The 20759-nt window shown below is 41.1% G+C and overlaps 1 protein-coding gene across 1 annotated transcript in view; it reads left to right on the top strand.

The window, feature by feature from the left end:
• Nucleotides 1-10983: 10983 nt before the first annotated feature.
• Nucleotides 10984-20759, top strand: part of BBS5 (Bardet-Biedl syndrome 5) — a 22982-nt gene continuing 13206 nt past the window's right edge. The window contains 5 exon segments of the mRNA XM_004703760.3: nt 10984-11066; nt 13091-13173; nt 15933-15998; nt 17530-17579; nt 17705-17832. Coding sequence (XP_004703817.1) covers nt 11008-11066; nt 13091-13173; nt 15933-15998; nt 17530-17579; nt 17705-17832 — 386 coding nt within the window. The 5' untranslated portion in view covers nt 10984-11007.

Raw genomic sequence — 20759 nt, 5'->3', positions numbered from 1 at the left:
GTCAGAATCGACTCAAGGGCGACCGGTTTATGTTTTGTAATGACGTTCAGAGACATCACTTCAACACAGAGGATCTGTGGGGCATCCAAATCATTCATCTAGTCGTTCACCGGAGATTAACTGAGCACTAAACACGACAGGCACTGGGCAAGAGGATTAGGCATGCCTGGTCTCAAGGTGATCGCTCTCAGGACAGCTCTGAGTTATCAGATATTATTATTATCAGCTTAGGTTAGCCATAGAATAGGGATTTGATTGAGAATCCTTGTAGAGAACCTGGTCATTCCAGTCTCTTGAAGTTATTGGACCTAAAAAGTGTCATAATGTATCCTGTGTCCTAGGGTACTTGTCTTCTTCACCCACCGCTACAAAGGTGAATAATAAACCAAACTGAACCCAAACCCCACTGCCATCAGATCAACGCTGACTAACAATGACTCCATCTAGAATTGCTGACCAGCTCCCTGGGGGGTAGGGGGACGTGGGAGGGGTAGCAGCTCACTGCAGGGTCAGCAGTTGGACTCTACCAGTTGCTCCTTGGGAGAAGGATGAGGTTTTCTGCCCCTGTAAAGGTAGCTGAGTCTGTGGCAGTAGGTTTTTGGTTTCTAGCTGTCAGCTTTCTGCGATTCCAAATCTTTACAGGAGCAGGCAGTCTCATCTTTTCCCAAGGAGCCACAGGGGGGGTTGAAATGCTGATCTTGCCTTTAGCAGTCCAATGCTCCCCCACAGTGCTGCCAGGACTCTGAGTAAAATGTCCACCTGGCCTGCGGGTCCTCTTCCCGAGTCCCACGGAAAGTACAGTCAAAGATGCCAACAAGAGTTACATGTACCACTTTTGATTTTGTTTTATAACAGTGTTCTTGAGCTCAAATTCGTTGTATTAGTCTGAGCTGACTAGAAAAACAAATTCATAGACACTCATATGTGTATAAGAAAGAGCCTTATATAAAGAATAATTGTGTACTACCCTGTTGCCCCGAAAATAAGACCTCCCTAAAATAAGCCCCACCCCCCAAGCTAGACTCTGGACCGTAGTGGTGAGCACCACTGCACAGCTCACTGTTGGCCGCAGCACAGCTGGAGCAGACAGGAAGTACGAGGTCTTTTTTAATAAAACGATAAACAATAAATGTGTGCTGTATTCTTCTTCATGGAAAAATAAGACATCCCCTGAAAATAAGACTTATTGCGTCTTTGGGAGCAAAAATTAATATAAGACACTGTCTTATTTTCGGGGAAACAGGGTAAATAAATATCCCAGTCCAGGTCAAGTCCGTAAGTCCTATATTAGACCATATGTCTATTACCAATCTACAAATTCCTATTCAGACTCACGCAACACATACAATGATGCCAAATGCAGGAAGATCAGAGGCCAGTGGGTGGAAAGTCTTGTAGACCTGGTGGCAGTGGAAGCATCTCAGCACTGGTGTGGGTCTCCTACGTGGCTCCTCCAGCTCCAGGGCTCTGGTTCCATCAGTGTAGAACCATGTGGCTCGTCAACAGGAATGTGTAGCAGAGAGTGAGAGTGTCTGGCCTCCAGTGAGCTATTTCTCTCCATTGCACCTCCAAATGAGGTCATCAAGCTGCAATCTGATTGACAGGGTAGACTCCACCCCTTTGCAAATTGGCAGATTATGTAACTGCCACAGTCGTGTACCATAAAATTCACCGTTTTGAGGTATACAATTCAGTGGTTTGAATATATTCACAGAGCTGTACAATCAGCACCACGATCTAATTTCAGATCATTTCCATCACCCAAAAACAAACTAAAACAAAACAACCAAGTACCCATTAGCAGTCACTCTTCATTCACTATTTCCCCCAGGTCCGCCTGTCTGTCTGTCTGTCTCTCTGGGTGTGTGCATCCTGAGGACTTCACATGAGCAGAGCCGTAACACCTGAACTGCTTTTAATGGTGGACAGAATCAATTCCTTCAACTCGACCTCAACCATGATAACTTGATTGGGTGGATTTCTGCTTCCTGAGTAATGCCCAATATATAAATTTGTGGACCTTTATGATATAGACCCTAAATTCCCTTGGGAATACTTGATTTAAAAAAAAAATACATTCACACTGAAATGAAGCTGGTTTTACCCAGGACAAAAGTGTGTGAAATCAATCACTTTTTGAAATCCTAACTTTGTAATAAGAAAATGTAGTCTATTTCAATAGAGTACTTGCACCTCTTATTTTATATTCTGAGGTAGGAGATGAGAAACATTAACTATAAGCCACTGGTATTCTATTTTATTTTTCATTAAATGAATATCCAGCTCCTCCACCCAGGCGCACGGAGTAGAGTGAGCTGGAAGTGGGGGAAACCGTGCCAGGCATTGTAGTAGACATCTTCCTCCCATCAATCCTGCCAGGTAAGTATGAGAAATACAGTCTTAGTGAGATCCAGTAGCCCGTCCAAGGAAGAGGTGTCTCTAGTATGTGGCAGTGTGGAGTAATGTGAGAGACACAGAACCAGGAGCCGATATTCCTAGACTTGAACCCTGAAGCCCATAGCACAATACCAGCATGCCTGGAGGGCAAATAACGCCACCTCTCTCCAAGTCACTTCCATGAGACAGCACGCTAAGCATGCTTTACTTATGCCCACTGCCATCGAGTCAGTGCTGGCTCACAGCGACACCCCTGGGTTTCCAAGACTGCCACTGTGTGTGGGAGTAGAAAGCCCCATCTTTCTCCCTGGGAGCGATTGATGGTTCTGCACTGCCAACCATGTGGATCACTGCCTGCTTTTCCCCCATAAGAAAGTCCTTCTTATTTTTTCACTTTTTCATGGCCAATTGATGAAGGTTTACAGAGCCGATCAGTTTTCCATTCAATAATTCATACACACTTGGTTTCATGCCATTGATTGCAATCTCCTGTCTACTATTTGGCTGAAAATGAGCTGTAAGGGTTAATTCAGTTCCTGACCTAAAGGGTGGCTAAGGGCCATAGTCTCAGGGGTTCTACCAGTCTCCATCTGACCAGTAAACCTGGTCTTTTTTTTTTACAGTCTTGAACTTTTTTCCACATTTTCCCCACCTTCCGGCTCTCTCCCTCACCCCCAACCACTTCCCTGTCCAGGACCTTCTAATGTGATCCCTGTCAGAGCAATTGGAAGCCGAGCACCATCTAATGCTTCTGGTCTCCATTCAGGGTCCTAGAGACTGATGTTCCTGTGGTTGATTAGTCCATTTGACTAATTGTTTCCAGGCATCTTCAACCTTCATCTTTCTTCTTTCCTCCAGACAGGGAGAGAACTATAGTAGTCCTTTAGTGATTTTTTTTTTTGAAGTTGGGAAAGAGCCTCTTAGTGATTATTGTTAGTACTAGGAGTGCCCACCTTTGTCTAGCAAGCAGCCAGTTTATTACCCACTGAATCTAACTGGCACTAGAGATCCCCTAGCAGAAAGCCAAGAGATGGTCTCCACATCAGCAACAGACTGATGAGAAAATCGCCCTGTGTTTGGGCCCAAAACACTGTCCCAACCGCAGGCAGCACCTGCCTTGTGCCAAAGGCATATCAGGCCAGTGGCCAGCACATTGTCAGGGACACAGCAGCAGTGGGGTTTGGGAGGTCACCAAGGCACGGGGGAGATAAAGCAATGTGGAAGGACGACAGCTGTTCACTTGGGTGAAAGAGGACGGAGGTCCACAAGAGGGAGAAGAGTAATTGAGGTGGCAGGTACTCCGAGGTCGGGTTGATGAGTAGTTTGAATTGTTTAATGTAAGGTTGATGGTCTAAAATATGAAGCCCCCACCTACCTCATAATAAATAAATCACATAATTATTAAAACCAAATGTTAAAGCAAACCACAATTCACACACACACACACACACACACACACACCACGTGATGGTAGATGATACAGAGTAGCTTTCAGAACTGTAGTCCGGGGTCCTCGCTTGTCCTGGTCGATTCCTAACTGAGGCCAGTGACGAGTGTGTGAACAGAGAATACATCGTTTACAGATGGAAGAATCATTGGCGTTAGATTATAAAACTCATGAGAATGCATATGATAAGGGAATGAACATCTACATCTTCATTGAGTCTCGAAGATATCATGAATTTTCTATGAGAAAATAGGTATTAATCCATATGATATCAACAATATCGCTCTGCTTCTAATAGAGAGGTAATATTGGACAAAATGTCCATTCCATATTCTGTGTAAAGTCCAGTCATGTCCCCCAGATGCATGTAATCTACAAGGGGATTTGTCTTTTCACCATGACTGTTATGGATTGAACTGTGTCTCCTGTTAACACATATACATCCAAACCTTACTGTCTATCCTGTGGTTATAATCCCCACCGGGGCAGGGTTGTCTTGGTTATGTCCATGAGGCAGGGTTAGTGTGAAGTGTCTGGAGTTATCTCTTACAACACACAAGAGGAGCCAGTGAGGCCAGCAGAGAGGAAAACACCAGCTAGTAAGCCCCATCGCGATCGCCGAGGGACCGGGAAACAGAAGTGGAAGAGATCCGAACCTTCCCCAGAGCCAACAGAAAAGGAAAGTCTTCCCTTCGAGGTGGCATCCTGAATCTGCACTTCTAGCCTCTGCAACTGACAAAAGGGATTTCCGTTTGTTCAAGCCACCAGCTGTGGGATCCCTGTGACAACAGCAACAGACAATGAAGACGGCTACCTGGGGGTTCCAGCTTCCACTGCCTCTGAATCAGTCAGTTCAGACTGTGGATTGCCTCACCTTTACCCACGCCCTGTCACTGTTCTGGGCCATGAAATTCGGCTCTCTTCCAATGGGAAAAGAAATACGGAGCTGCTAACCACAACGTCACCATTTGAACCAACAAGTCACTCCACGAGCAGGCTGGGGATGATGAGGCTGTTTGCTCCCATAAGGATTACACGTCTCAGAAACCCAAGGGGCAGTTCTACTCTGCCCTGCAGGGTCTCTATGAATCAGAATCAACTTGACAGCAATGAGTTGTTGAGTTTCCAATGGAAGAAACACACAAAGATTGTTGCATTTATAACAACTATTACTTAAAGTTTTATGAGATTTACATCATAGGATTAGGTGTCCACACCATTCAAATGACTTGCTACCTTGTTTTGAAATGACACCCCTTGAGCTTCTCTCCGGGTACTTGGCTCTCCTTTTCCTTCCCCCACCCCACCCCTTACAATGTAAGTGTCCCAAAGATATGTAAGCTGATGGCCACCTGGAAGGTATGCTTCACACTTGTGTTATTAATACAGATAGACTAATATAGCTCACAAAATGAAATTGCTTAGCTTTCCTAGCTATGTTATTATCAGTAGATACTAAAAATTCTAAGATACGGACAATAACCTTTTTCTTCTATAACCTTTCGAATTTAAATTTAACCCGATGGTGAATGTACTGTAAGTGGTTCCAAAATCATCAGATAGTTTTTGTGTTTTGGATTTGCATGAAAGAACAGTAACGATTAAAGCTGCCCCATTCATAAGGTTTATGCTTAATGCTGCAAGGAGTTGCAATTTTCTCAGACCATTGAGCATTGACACACAATTGAGTAAACAAAGCAAATTACAGAACAAAAATAATAACCTTCTAAATGTGTTCCTATGTAGTATTAATGACATGCTTTTATAGTAGATCAACTTTGGAGGTTGAGTTTAAGAAGAACATTTATAAAAATTTTAGTAAAAATGATTCATAATAAAATATAAATAATTACAGGCATTATCTCTGTTCTTTTTATACAGAAGATACACAGGAACTATGATGTAAATTGACTTCAACCAAGGCCATGCAATGTGTGCAATCCAATGCTGCTATGATATGAATTTAAATCACTGTGTTTAGTTTTGGTAAGGTGGCTTACACAGAAATGTTAATCATTTTGTCAACAAAGATCAGTATATAAAGCTCTATCCATGTTTTAATGGAGGTTAGTATATTATTATGTCTTAATTTAGAAAGATAATTGCTCGATGTATCGATTAAATCATTAAGGTCAGTCAATCCAGGTAGATAAGTATATAAAAGAAGGTGTAAGGTGAGAGTCAATCATTCAGAATACCTGCCAATAGGTAACTAGTCAAATGTAAGACCAAGATTTTAGGATAATCTGGCTTTATAATGTCAATGATAAGAATCATTGCAAAGAGAAGTCAGCTCTTGAAGTTTAGGGAAGAGAAACTGAAGTATGGTGAATGGGATTAGTGTGGTTTCCTTAGAAACCACTGGCTGGACACAAACAGCAAAAGACAAACTAGATGACTAGAACCTCTTATAAATTAGACACTGGTGTGCATAAAAAAACACTCCCCCAAAGAGTAAACAGAGAATTCACAGAATAGGAAACAATTTTGGCAATGACATATGTGTAGAAAACTTCAATACCTCAACAAGAAAAAGATAACCCAATTTGAAAATAGGCAGAAACCATGAACAGCCACTTTACCAAAGAAAAAATCTATAGGTGGCCAAGGGACATGAAGAAAAGTTTTCAATCATTAGCCATTCAAGAGATACAAATCAAAACAACAATGAGCTATTGCCTCAAGCCAGCATTAATAGCAAAATGAAAAAACTAGCAAAAAGCAACAGATGCCGGTAAGTGCGCAGGGAAGACTGGAACGCACATACCCTGTTTCCCCGAAAGTAAGACACCCCCGAAAATAAGACCTACTTACAGTTTTGCCTCTCGCTGAAATATAAGGCACCCCCAAAAAATAAGACCTCCCCGAAAATAAGGCCCCCCCAAGCTACTGAAACTCTGGACTCTGGACTTTAGCAGTGGCAGGAGCTGCTGTGCAGCTCACTGTGGGCCGCAGCGCAGCAGGAGCAGACAGGAAGTGCGAGGTCTCTTTTAGCAAAACAATAAACAATAAATGTGTACCGTATTCTTCTTCATGGAAAAATAAGATATCCCCTGAAAATAAGACCTAGCGCATCTTTGGGAGCAAAAATCAATATGACACTGTCTTATTTTCGGGGAAACAGGGTAGGTGGCTGGGAGGACCGTAACATGCATGGCACGACTACTCAGAAAGGCAGTGTGGAGTGTCTTTCAAAAGTTGAGAACAGAGGTACCACCGGACCGGCAGTTCCTCCACTCGGTATCTACCCAAGAGAAATAAAAGCCCCCCATGCATAGATATATGCACACCCGTGTTCAGTACAGCTCTACTCAAAATAACAGCAAAAAGAAGGAAACAACCTACAATCCCATCAAGGGAAAAATCTATTAACTTTGATACATGCACACAATTGAAGACTGCTTAACACGAATCAAGATTAATCCGTGAAGCACCTCAAACCATGGGGAAGTCTTGAGGATAGCATGCCGAGTGAAATTACTCAATCACAAAAGAACCATCTTATATGAGATCACGATTGTAAAAAGACCAGAGAACATTTTCACACTTCAAGAAACAAGATTTAATGGTTATCAGGGATGGGAGAGGAGAGACAGGGAAGTCACTGACTAGAACATTGACAGGTGTTAACTTGAGTGAAGGGGAAGGCAGTAGACAATAAAAAAACAGAGAGGTTAGCAAACAAAGAGAGAAGCAGAAGACGGCATTGGGAGATTTGCAAGCATTAAAAGCAACAGAGGTAAATACTGTCACATATAAATCCTGCTATAGCTGCAATCTATGAGTAGATACATGGATAGGGATACACGCTGAATAGGTGTGGGAGAGTGAGAATATATCCACAAATATATATCTTTGCTGCAAATATAAACATGAATGTGGTAATGTACACAGGAGGCAACATTATAAAAACTTCTTAGACATAGCCAAATACCTTGAGGAAATGAGTCACTGGGCCTGAGGCCTCAGGGTCAAAGTCTTAGAGGATACCAATAATGGGAATAATAATGGGAACTGCAATATAAAGAAAACAAACTCCCTGCCATCAAGTCATAGCAACCCTGTAGGGCAATGCATAACCACCACGCCGCCAGGTAACTTGGAATATACTGAGTATGAATATGGGAAAATTGGAAGTTGTCAAAATGAAATGCATAAAGATCAATATCCTGGGCGTTAGGATATCGCTGGAATGAACTGGTCTTGGCCGTTTTGAATAACGGTCATCTGATTTACTATGGCAAGAGTGACACAGTCAAGAGGAATGGGGTTCCATTCATCATTTAAATGGATATTTCAAAGTCTGTCCTAAAATACAATGCCAGCTGTGATTGGATAATATCTATCCCCGTGTAAGGATATCCAGTCAATACAACTATTATTTCAAATTTACACTTTAAAGCTAGTGCTGAAGAAACTGAAGAATTCTACCAGTCTTCAGGCTGAAACTGATCAATTGTGCAATCAAGATGCATTGATAATTACTGACAATTGGAATGCAAAAGTTGGGAACAGAGGAAGAGGAAGGAACAGCAGTTGGAAAACATAGCCTTGATGATAGAAATAAAGTTGAAGATCACATGAGAGAACTTTGCAAGACAAATAATTTCTTCACAAATACCTTTTTTATTAATGAATACTTTTTTTAACAACACTTCTCCAGATGGAATACACAAAAATAAAATTGACTACATCTGTGGGAAGACGCGATGGAGAAGCTCAATATCAGCAGCTAAAACAATGCCAAGGGCTGACTGTGGAACAGGTCTTCAATTGTTCATAGGTAAGTTCAGGTTGAAGTTGAAAATAATGGACAGAACTCCATGAGAGCCAAAATTCGACCTTGAGTATATCTCACCTGAATGTGAGGACACATTTGACACCTTAAACACTGAGAAGAGACCTGAAAAAGCTGTGGGATGACATCAAGACATTATTATTTAATTTATAATAAAAGCAACGTGTCATTAAAAAGACAGTGAGGAAAGGAAAGATCAAAGTGGATGTCAGAACAGACCCTGAGACTTGCTTTTAATTGTAGAGTAGCCAAGGCAAACATTAGAAACGATGGAGTAAAAGAGCTGAGCTGAAACTCAAAGGGGAACTTGAGAAAGCAGAGTAAAATATCATCATGAAATTTGCAAAGACTAGAGCTAGACAACCAAAAGGAAGAAACTGCTCAGCATATCTTAAACGGAAAGAACTCAAGAACAAGTTCAAGGCTTGCGTTGCAATCTTCAAAGATTTTATGGGCGTGATATTGAACGATGCAGGAAGCACCAAAAGAAGATAGAAAGAATACACAGAGTCACTGTACCAAAAAGAACTGGTTGGCATTCCACCCTTTCAGGGGGTATGAGCAAGAACCAATGGTGCTGAAGGAAGACGTTCAAGCTGCACTGAAAGCATTAGTCAGGAACAAGGCTCCAGGAATGGGTGTGATACCAATGGAAATGTTTCAACAAGCTGATAAAGCACTGGAAGCACTCACTTGTCTATGCCAGGACATCCGGAAGACAGTTACTTGGCCAACTGGCTGGAAGAGATCCATAGTTGGACCCATTCCAAAGACGAGGGAGCCAATGCTCAAATCATAGCACAATATTATTTATATGACATGCCAGTAAAATCTAACTGAAGATCATCCAACCACAGCTTAAATAGTCCTTGGACAGCAAGTTGCCAGAGGTTGAGGATTCAGAAAAGGACACGAAACAAGGGATAGCACTGCTAATGTGAGATGTATCTTGGCTGAAATCAGAGTCCCCGAAAGATGTTTGAATCTTACCCAAAACTCCCCCAAAACAAACTCACTGCCATCTAGCCAATTACAACTCATAGTGAACCTATAGGGCAGAGTAGAACTGCCCCTTCGGGTTTCTGAGGCTGTAACGCTTCATGAGAAGAGAAAGCTTCATTTACCTCCTGAGGAGCAGTGGATGGGTTTCGAACTGCTCACCATGCAGTTCACAGCCCAACAGTAACCACTAGGCCACCAGGGCCACTTGCCAGGAGAGACCAGTTCCTGGAAAAGGACCTCATGCTTGGTAAAGTAGAGAACGGGTAGTGAAAAAGAAAAGGCCTCCAACAGGATAGATTGACACAGTAGCTGCAACAATGGGCTCAAAATTAAGAACAATTGTGAGGATGCCACACATTTTCTTGGTGTTTTGTTCTGTTGTACTTAGGGTCACTGTGAGTCGGAACTGTCTGGAAGGCACCTAACAGCAGCCATGGTCATCTGTTTCAGCCACTCTAGGAAACTAAGGCAACAGCTTAAAAGAACGGATTCTATCTCCATGTCTCTGGGGGCCAGAAGTTTAGTCACTGCTTCTCTCACCAGGGTTAATCCAAAGTTTGGGTGACCTTATAAGAAGTTTTACTTGGGAAAGATCTGCTTCCAAAGCCATTCAGGTTGTGGGCATACTTCAGGTCCTTACCCAAAGGATTGAGACCTCTTATCCCAGGGACCCCATCACAGCAGCTGGCTTACTCAAGGCAAGTAGGAAAACCTCTCCCTCCGGTTGGTTCAGATTTTACAGGGTCCCTGGTAGAATAGTGGCTATGAGTTGGGCTGTGATGCTAAAAGATTCATTGAGTACCTTCTAATGACAAGGCCCATGGTTCAAAACTCCCCAGCCACCTGAGGGAAGAAAGATGAGGTTTTTCTGGTTCCATAAAGATTTACAGTTTTGGAAACCCTACATAGGGTCGCTATAAGTCAGAATCTACTTGATGGCAGTAGGTTTCTTGGGTACAGCTCCAATGGATGGAAAAGGTGGTTCAGGTCCCTGTCTTCAAGAACCTCACAGATAAGGGAGAGAAAGATTTGGGAAAGCCAGCGCTGATATTTGAACTGAACCAAATCTAGCCCAAACCTAACCAAACCAACAGCCATCGTAATTCTCAGCGGTAGAATTCCTGAAGAGTGGCTACTGGGTTTGAACCGCCCACCTTGGCAGCCCGACGTGCAACCCGCAGCGCCACCAGGGCTCCTTCCGTCCGCTCTGTTCCGCGGGGAAAGCGCGCGCTGCGTTGAGTAAACTTGGGTCTCGGCGCTCGCCGTAGACGTCGTGATAAAGGCGACCTGTTGCCGTGGAGCCGGCGGGACGCGGCTCGGCCTCTGCCCGTGTGGCCCGGGCCGCCGGCGATCCGCAGTCACCATGTCCGTGCTGGACGCACTTTGGGAGGACCGGGACGTCCGCTTCGACATGTCCTCGCAGTGAGTCGCCGGGACCCCAGGGCCGTGCTGCCTGCCGAGGCGCGGCGTGGCGAACTCAAGACCGTGGGTGGGAGCCGCGAGCCCCGCGGCCCACTGCCGCCCTGGTGGCGGCTGCGGTCTGCGCGGGGGGGGGGGACCTGCACCTCGGAGTGCCTCACCTTGGCACGGAGTCGCAGGGAGACCCCGAAGCAGGCGGCACAGGAGTAAAGTCTACTCTAGATGATCAGGTTTCGGACCGGCGAAATCGTCGGCCTAGCCCTGGGCTCCGGAGCCCGGGGACGGCCCGGGGTCATTACTCGGGGTCATTACCCAGGACCTGAGGCGCCGGTTCGCGCGGTGGAAGAAGTAGGGCTCGACCACAACATACTCTGCCCCGTTGACAGAAGACTTTGCCATTCCAAACGGGAGCCTTATCTGTAAAAGGCAGGAGGCTGGAGTAATCATTCTCCACAATTCCCAAACATTGAACTGGATGGGTAGAAAGACCCAGATGGACTCTCCGAGACAAACCTTTAAAAAAAATCATTTTATTGGAGGCTCATACAACTCCTATCAGTCTGTACATCCATCCAATTTTGTTAAGCACATTTGTACATTTGTTGTCATCATTTTCAAAAACATTTTCTTTCTACTTGAGCCCTTGGGATCAGCTCCTCATTTCCCCCCTCATTTTAACCCTTGATAATTTATAAATTAATTATTTTTTTCATGTGAGGGGATGCCCAGTTGCTACAGATGGGCTTTGGGTCTCCCCTCCACACGCCCTCATTCCCTCATATGATTTTTTTGTTCTTTGATGCCTGATATCTGATCTCATCGACACCTCGTGATCACACAGGATGATGTGCTTCTTCCATGTGGCCTTTGTTGCTGCTGAGTGTTGCTGCTGCTTGTTTACCTTCAAGCCTTTAAGACCCCAGACGCTATATCTTTTGATAGCCAGGCACCATCAGCTTTCTTCACCACATTTGCTTATGCTCTGAAATCTTTAAGGAAGCTGACTGAAACATGTTTCCCCCACAAACTGCTTGTGGGTTCGAACCGCTGGCCTTTAGGTTAGCAGTCCAGCCTCCATTGGTGATAGCTCGAAACCAAACCAAACTCACTGCCATCAAGTTGATTTTGACTCCTAGCGACCCTCCTACAGGGTAGAACTGTCCCTGTGAGTTTCCAAGACTGAAACTGTTCATGGGAGTAGAATGCCCAATCTTTCTCCCGAGGAGCAGCTGGTTATGTGTTGGTTTTAAACTGCTGACCTTGTGGATCGGAGCCCGACAATTAACCACTATGCCACCAGGGTTCCAAGCCGAAGTGATGATAGGATCCTATCTGTATTTTTCAGTTAATGATTAAATTGGCCAAGCAGCGTGTATGTTGGAAGACTCTACTGGATATCCTGCTTGCTTTTGATCTTCTAGAATTCATTGATCAGTCAGAAGCTATTCTTCACTCTGTTCCTGTTGTCTCAAATGAAATTGTTTACCAAGCCTTGATGCTTGAATAACTTCTTCCTTCTTTAACCTATTTCTTCTTTAACTGCTTAGTCTCCTTCCGTCTGCTTAGAACAGAAACCTCTCGAGGGTTATCCATTGTCCACAGGATAAAGCCTATCCTGTTAGACTGGCCTTCTAGGTCCTTCCTTTCTTATCCAATCTTACTGGTCACTACCTCTCCGTATAGATCTTCCACAGTCACACAACCAAACTAGTCTTTCAGCCAGCTCTTAGAGTTTCTTACACCTCTCTCTCCCTTTTATTTCTCTAAATCTAGCCCCTTCTTTGAGAACTAACTTATTCCAAGTGGCCCCAGTCACCCTGGACCTCACTGATCTCTAGCTTCTTGACGTTTTTTGAGCACTTTATTTCAAAATGCTCTCTCATTTGATATGTGGCACCATGTGTGTCATTAGCTACTCTAGAGACATATCTCTTCTCTCCCTAACTAGATTCTAAGTAGGTATGTCGTAGCCTTAAAATTAAAGCCTTTGAAAAATAAAATAATTAAAGCCTTTGTATTTATTTTAGACAGATGAAAACAAGACCCGGAGAAGTCCTTATTGATTGTTTAGATTCGATTGAAGATACCAAAGGAAATAATGGGGATAGAGGTGAATACATTTTCTAATAGACTACATATTTCTCACTTATTTATTAATGTTAAATTGCATTAGTTGAAGATAAGATATGAAACATCTTATGAAAATAAGTCTTTTCCCGGGCCTTAACAACAGCAACCCTACACCCAGATCCACTGCCAATGAGTTAATTTTGGCTCATAGCAGTCCTGTAGAACAGAGTACAACTGCCCCTGTGGGTTTCCAAGATTGTCACTCTTTATGGAGCAGAAAACCTATCTTTCTCCTGAGGAACTGATGTTGCAGCCCAATGCCACCATGGCCTTAAAAAAAAACAACAACAGAAAACTCACAGCCATTAAGACAATTCCAACTCATGGCAAATCTGAGTTTCTGAGACTGTAAGTCTTTACATGAGTAGAAAGCCTCATCTTTCTCCCAGGGTACAGCTGGTGGTTTTGAACTGCTCACCTTGAAAATCATAGCCCAACTCATCACCACCACACCATCAAGGCTGGTATTAAATCCTGTAGTTGGGGAACACAGGTTCTTCCTGAGCACTTTTCTCTTTATTTTTTTAATTTTTGTTTGTTTTACAAAAGCTGAAGTGATTTTAATATCCAAATTAAAAACAGTAAATTTTCATTTACTATAGCACAATTCAAGTATTAAAAAAATGATGCTTAGCCAACAAATACATAATAAGTGACTTTTTCTAACAGCTCTCCTTTAAAAAGATAACTTACATCATAGCACGAATCTCTGACGCTAAGTCACTTAAAGTTGAAAGAATAAATGATAGCAGACAGGCTTCGAGTAACACATAAACAGATGAAAAGTTGTACACATCAGTGATAAGGTATTTGCAAGTAACTCCCCCCCAAACATATGGATTCATGTAAACAAAGACTATGTCTGTTGCTTTATGGAGGCACTTTTCTCTTTAAATAGGTGTTGGCTCAAACATCAGCTCTATCCACTGTAACTTTGAAAACCCCAGGAGCTGTGCTCACAAAGGGCACAAAGTATTTCTGACGGTCATAAACTTGAATTGACCTGAATTATGTTTAAAAAGCCCAGCACAAGGCTGATGGGTCTCATAATTGACAAGAACTCAGATGTGACAGCCATTTTCCAGTCCAAACAAAAATTATGGGTAATACAACATTTTTCGATTGATCAAATATTAATTCAGTGCCAGATTCTATAATTGTTTTATGGGATGGGGAGAACAAAAAAACCTTCCTGGTGAGAAACTCCACTACTCTGCTTAAACTCACCCAAATTAAAAGAATTCTGTGTGCGTGCATATGTCATAACAATCTTTATTCAAAGGAAGCTTTATTGGAGGTCACAGAATTTCTTGATGATAAGCTGATGGAAAAGGAAAGAGAAATCCTGCCGTCCAGCCACCTCTCTCCTTCCCTTCCAGCAGTTTGAAAAGAACCAAATTCAGGCATTGCCTGCTCAGGAGACCCTGGTTAAAACTATAAATATCCCAGAAGATTAGCACTTTTAATCCTTTTCAACTGTAAATACTCCAACATGAAATTATCAGATTAGCCTCGTGCGCTGAAGTCCTAAAAGAAAATGGAGCAGCTACACCTCAGCATGTAGAGGAAGCAGCTCTGTTTTGATGGTTGGGCAAGAGAGGAAAGGACCCTGGGTTGGACAGTATACAAAGCCTGGAGACTTGCAGATGTGCCCAAAACACAAAAGAGAGAGCCAGAGTTGGTCAGTGGATTTATATGACAAACTTTTCTTACTGTCATTCTTCTGAGATCCTTAATAGATAAAATAAAAGAATCAATAGATGTCCTTGTCTATAAGCAGGCTCATTATAGCCTTTACAGAGACTAATGTTTGCCTAGGTGAAATGACAATATTGTTACATAAACCAATATATTTACAATAACAAAATAGGTCATAGAGTTCGTAAGAAATTAAAAATATTAAGAAACATAAGAGCAATTAACATTTTGAAGACATTCCCTGACTTAGAATGGGTTATATTTTGATGGTTTTATTGTTAACCAGTTGGAATAGTGGTTATATGTTGAGCTGCTCACCACAAGGTCAGCAGTTGAAACCACCACCCTCTCCTTGGGAGAAAGAGAAGGCTTTCTACTCCCATAAAGAGTTAGTCTCAGAAACCCACAGGGGCAGTTCGACCCTGTCCTATCAGGTTGCTGTGAGTCAGAACTGACTCAATGGCAATGAGAGTGAGAATGTAAGTGAAAAACTTACTTTTTTATTACTGTACCTTATTAACATCTTTATAAATCTGATCTTTGTCTTTGGGGTTTGAGAATGATAACATCAGCAAATTACATGTTGCTGTTACTAATGATAAGATGTAGGGGGCAAAAACAAGTTCAGTCCTAAGACTGGTTTAACTCAATATGCCCTAAGTCCAGGACTGCCTGTATTTAGTATTTGTCAATCAGTATTCTATGATTTATATGTATAATCTTATTTAACACTATTAATCATAAAAACAAAAAATATCAAGTAGATTGTCTTAGTACCTTTGGTTTTCAAATGAGGAAACCAAGGAGCTTCTCTTTCCCAAGTCACATGGTTAGTAAGTCATAAACCAAACTGCCTATGCGGGTTCCTCAACTGCTTGAATCACTTTGTGCCCTTTCTAAAACTTTGCATTCTCCTCTGATCCCAATTCTAAACTCCCATGCCCACTCCACTGCCTCCATTACTAATAGACATAAGAGCCCATCGTAGTATATTGTAAAAGTAGTTTTGCTGATGGTGACTTGTTTTTTGTTTGTTTGTAGGCAGACTCTTGGTGACAAATTTAAGAATCATCTGGCACTCTTTGGCATTACCCAGAATCAATCTTTGTAAGTATCTTTGTTAGTTAACTCTGAAAGAAGATAATTCCTTTGTCAAGTGACCTGTTGTACTTGCACGATGACTTTTATACAAAAAAACACTTGACCAAAGGATATGTCTTAAGTATGAAAACCTTTAAAAACTTCAAAAATCACAGTAATCAGAGGCTAAATCATAATGTAAAAGAAATATTATATACTGCTTTTCAGTCATTTGCATTGTCTATAAGATTAAGGCTTTTATTGTGAATAAGTTTGGGGTTTTGTTGGTGTTTTTTGTATGTTTCATTTTTGTCCTGTTTTGGGTTTTTTGCTTATTATTGATGTATGCAGCTCGTCCCCAATTTATAATGGAGTTCTGTTCCAAAACTTGTCTCAAGTTACTGCAGACATAACTCGAATACTTCATTTCAGATGAAAAACGGATGCTGCTTATAGTAGGAAACAATAAGACCACACTGTAGAGGTGGACTGGGAGCCCTGATGTTGTAGTGGTTACGCATTGGGCTGCTAACAGTAAGGTCAACAGTTCAAAACCCCTAGCTGCTCTGTGGGAGAAAGACAAGGCTTTCTACTGGGAGTTACAGTCTCAGAAACCCATGAGGACCATTCTCCCCTGACCTAGCAGGTTGCTAGAGTTGGACTCGACTCAATGGCAATGAATTTGATTTGTTTTATAGGCCTGGTCTATAATAAATTCAGTATTGTAGCAATGAAGTTGAAATAACAATGAGTCTTACCACAAGCATAGTTCAATTGTAGTAGGTTGTTAAGAACTGAACATTACCCAGCTCTTATCTGCTACAAGTCCCAACCACTGACTTCATTGTAGACCAAGCAATACCCTGATATATAGCAATGTTCATAAAAAAATTATGGACATCTGAAAATTATGACATCAGCAAATTACATTCCTCAACATTGTATGTAGCACATATTACTAATGATAAAAGGTACCACCAAACAGCAACAAGAAAACAGTCATGTGCAGCTCCTCATAGCTAGGCATGCATCACAAATCTGAAATACCTAAAACCCCAAAGAAGGATAATCTAAATTCTCATCAGATTTATTGTGTTACAGTTGATGTATGTGTGGATTGTATTAAGAGTTGTATGAACCCCCAATAAAATGATTTTTTTAAAAGAGCTAAAAAAATTTATTGTATTAAATGATATTTCACTTAATTTTTTGAAGTATTTTAGATTACCTACACTTTTTCTTTTGACACAGTGGTGTTGAGATTTTCAATAAATAATTAGGTATAAAAAATGATAATTATGTGTAGGTTTTAGAGAAGCAAGCTTCTCATATCCCAGATAATGGATGTCTTTGTTATTCCAGGAGGCAGAACCGACTCTAGTTCTTTTAATTATTTACCTTAAATTTGCAATTATTTTTGCAAACTTTTTTAAAAGTTGTTTTCATATATGTTTACTTTTTAAAGCTGTAAAGCTCGTTATATATGCGATGTGTAGAAAACAACCTTTTCTCCATTTACTGTATCATGTGTTTAAAATTCTTTGCTTTTGAATTTTAGCTATTGGTTACAACTGCATATCGAATATTACAACAAGGACTGCTAACTCTGTAAGTCTGAAAAGTCTTTCTGAAATATATGAATAGTAAATCGTAGACACTTGAGGTTAGTGTTCATATTTTTACTGTGAGAATTTATTAGGAGTAGGAACTCATACTTACATTTGTCCCTACAGAAACTGCGAGGCCAAACGGAAGCTCTTTACATACTAACAAAATGTAACAGTACCTGTTTTGAATTTATATTTACAAACGTGGTTCCTGGAAGTCCTAGACTTTTTACTTCTGTGATTGCAGTACACAGGTACAGTAACACTTCAGAGGCTATCGAATATTCATAAAACAGTTCAATGTATAAAGGCTTCAAAGATAGTGGTTACAAGTGTGAGACTGCCTTCCTCTCAGCTCTGATGAAATATCCTGAGGGCTGCTTTAGAAGAACACATTTTGTTATCATTTGATAAACACTCTGCAAGTATTTGAAAATTGTGCAAAACTACTGAACAGTCATAAGAAAATGCCTTTTGATGATTCTGTTACATTTGCTGTGAGGATAGATAAAGAAAATTGGAGAACGTATTTAATGTAGATAACCAAGATGAATAATTCATTAATTAAAAAGGTTCTTTTTCTAACAATAGCATATTTGGTTTTTTCCTAAAACAAAGTTACCATATATACTCGTGTATAAGCCGAGTTTGTCAGCACATTTTTAATGGAGTTTTTGTGATAAATTAGTTGCCTCGTATCAGGCATCAAAGAACAAAAAATCATATCATTATGAATGAGCGGGAGTATGGAGTGGGGACCCAAAGTCCATCAGTAGGCAACTGGACATCCCCTTATGGAAGGGTCATGGGGAGGAGACAAGCCAGTCAGGGTGCAGTGTAGCAACGATGAAACATACAACTTTCCTCTAGTTCTTAAATGCTTCCTTCCCCGCCATCATGATCCCAGTTCTACCTTACAAATCCGGCTGGACCGGAGGATGTACTCTGGTACAGATGGAACTTAGAACACAGGGAATCCAGGACAGATGAACCCTCAGGACCAGTGGTGAGAGTGGCAATACCGGGAGGGTGGAGGGAAGGTGAGGGAGAAAGGGGGAACAGATTACAAGGATCTACATATAACCCCCTCCCTGGGGGATGGACAACAGAAAAGTGGGTGAAGGGAGACATCGGGCAATGTAAGATATGACAAAATAATAATAATTTATAAATTATCAAGGGTTCATGAGGAAGGGGAGGAACAGGGAGAGAGGGGAGAAAATGAGCTGATACCAGGGGCTCAAGCAGAAAGAAAATGTTTTGAGAATGATGATGGCAACAAATGTACAAATGTGTTTGACACAATTGAAGTATGTATGGATTGTGATGAGTTGTACGAGCACCGAAGAAAAATTTTTTTTTTAATTGAGTGTCTCGGCTGATATTTGGGTCGGCTTATACTTGAGTATATACGTATTTTTGTTTTTGTCAAATTCTTTTTATTACCTTAAGATTCTCTTTTTTTTAAGTCAGTCTCGGGTTATGATTTTTTTTAAATATTTTGACAGCTTGCCTAAAATGACAGAACAAAAAAAGGATGTAATTTGTTGGGTTTTAGTATATGCACAAGGTTGTACCACTGTCACTACTCTATAATTCCACCAGCCGCCCCACAGGAGAAAGATGAGGCTTCTACCCCTGTAAAGACTTAAAAGTCTTGGACACCCACTGCGGCTGATTGTTTCTGCTCTGTCCTAGAAAGTTGCTATGAGTCCTAATCGACTCAGTGGTCGTGAGTCTAAGTATTTGCTTTTGCTGCACAGAATCAGCTGTGTGGCCTTTCGCGTTTGCTTCTTTCCCTTAACCTGATGTTTTCAACGTATAGCGGGTGTGTTTGTGACGGAGTAATATTCCATTGTAAATTTTGTGTATCTCTTCATCACTTGATGGACATTTGGCTTTTTCCCCACTTTGAGGCTATTATAAGTCATACATTATGAATATCCATTTGCAGATTTTTGTGTGAACTTAAGTTTTCAATTCTCTTGTGCTTATATCAGCTCTTTATGTCACTTTACTTGGAAACCTGCTATGAACTGAGAAAGTTTACATGGGATATGAAGGGAGCATGAAACCTGCTTTCATTTAGTGGTATGAAAATGTTATAAGTATTTCCACCCAATAATATACAGTATCATTTCCCTTTTTCCTGTTGCCTAAGTACAGGTGGTAGCAGGGCTAAACTAAAATGAGATGTACAGGCAGATTGTTCAAAAACTCTGCTTTCACGGTTTACATATTAGAAAGGGAGTTAGAGTAATACACAATTTAACTATAAATATTATAATTTTTGTAAATATAAAATTACTAAATTGAAGGAAACTTTTTATTGCTCTTATTAAGTGCATTAATTCACTTGATTTTATATGGAGTAAAATTGTTGACTGGTTTTCGATTCATAGCAACCCTGTGTGACAGCACAGAACTGCCCCATAGCATAGGGCTTTGAGGGTTTTTTCCATAAGGTGTTCTAGGCTATATCTTCATGGGAACAGACCACTAGGTCTTTTTCTCACAATTAGTGGGGGTGTTCAAACCACCAACCTTTTAGTCAGCCACTGAGTGCTTAACCTCTGGGTACTGAGGCTTTTTGGAGTGAACTTAGAATTAACTAATCAAAAGTTAACCATAGTTTTCTTTTTGTTTGTATTTAATCTTTATCAAAAGAAAACAAGAGAGATTATATACATAGTCACATATACATGGGCACACATACAGTCTCAGCCCACCCTCAGACAACTCACGGGTTCTCTGTTGAAGTTGGTAGAATTTTTTCTATGGAGTCAGAAGTGAGCTTTGTATTTTCAGGTTGGACTGAAAAATAATCAGACCGGTTTACCGTCAAAAGAAAACAGGTTAAAAAAACAAAGAAACGCATTTTTATAGGAAGAGAAGAAACAATTTCTAGGTCTACTATGTGCAATCATTGTTTCTTGTGTAGAGAGCAAGTTTGCTTTTATTATCTGTATTCTATCATTGTGCAAAGAGCTGAGTTTTAGAGATCTAAAAAAACAATAGTTTATTGGCATAACAATAGAAAAAAGATTGCTAAAATATACCAGAATAACAAATATTGAAAATCTACAAAAACTAAATCACCAGACTTCTTTGAAAACAAAAATGTAAAGTTCACCGTAGTAATTATGTGGTGTACATAGATACTAACAACTGTATATTAGGT

Source organism: Echinops telfairi, unplaced genomic scaffold (genome assembly GCF_000313985.2).
Source record: "Echinops telfairi isolate 266 unplaced genomic scaffold, ASM31398v2 ScPeMD7_4;HRSCAF=17, whole genome shotgun sequence".
In the NCBI taxonomy this organism is placed as follows: Eukaryota; Metazoa; Chordata; class Mammalia; order Afrosoricida; family Tenrecidae; genus Echinops; species Echinops telfairi.
This window is presented reverse-complemented; position numbering and strand designations above follow the sequence as displayed.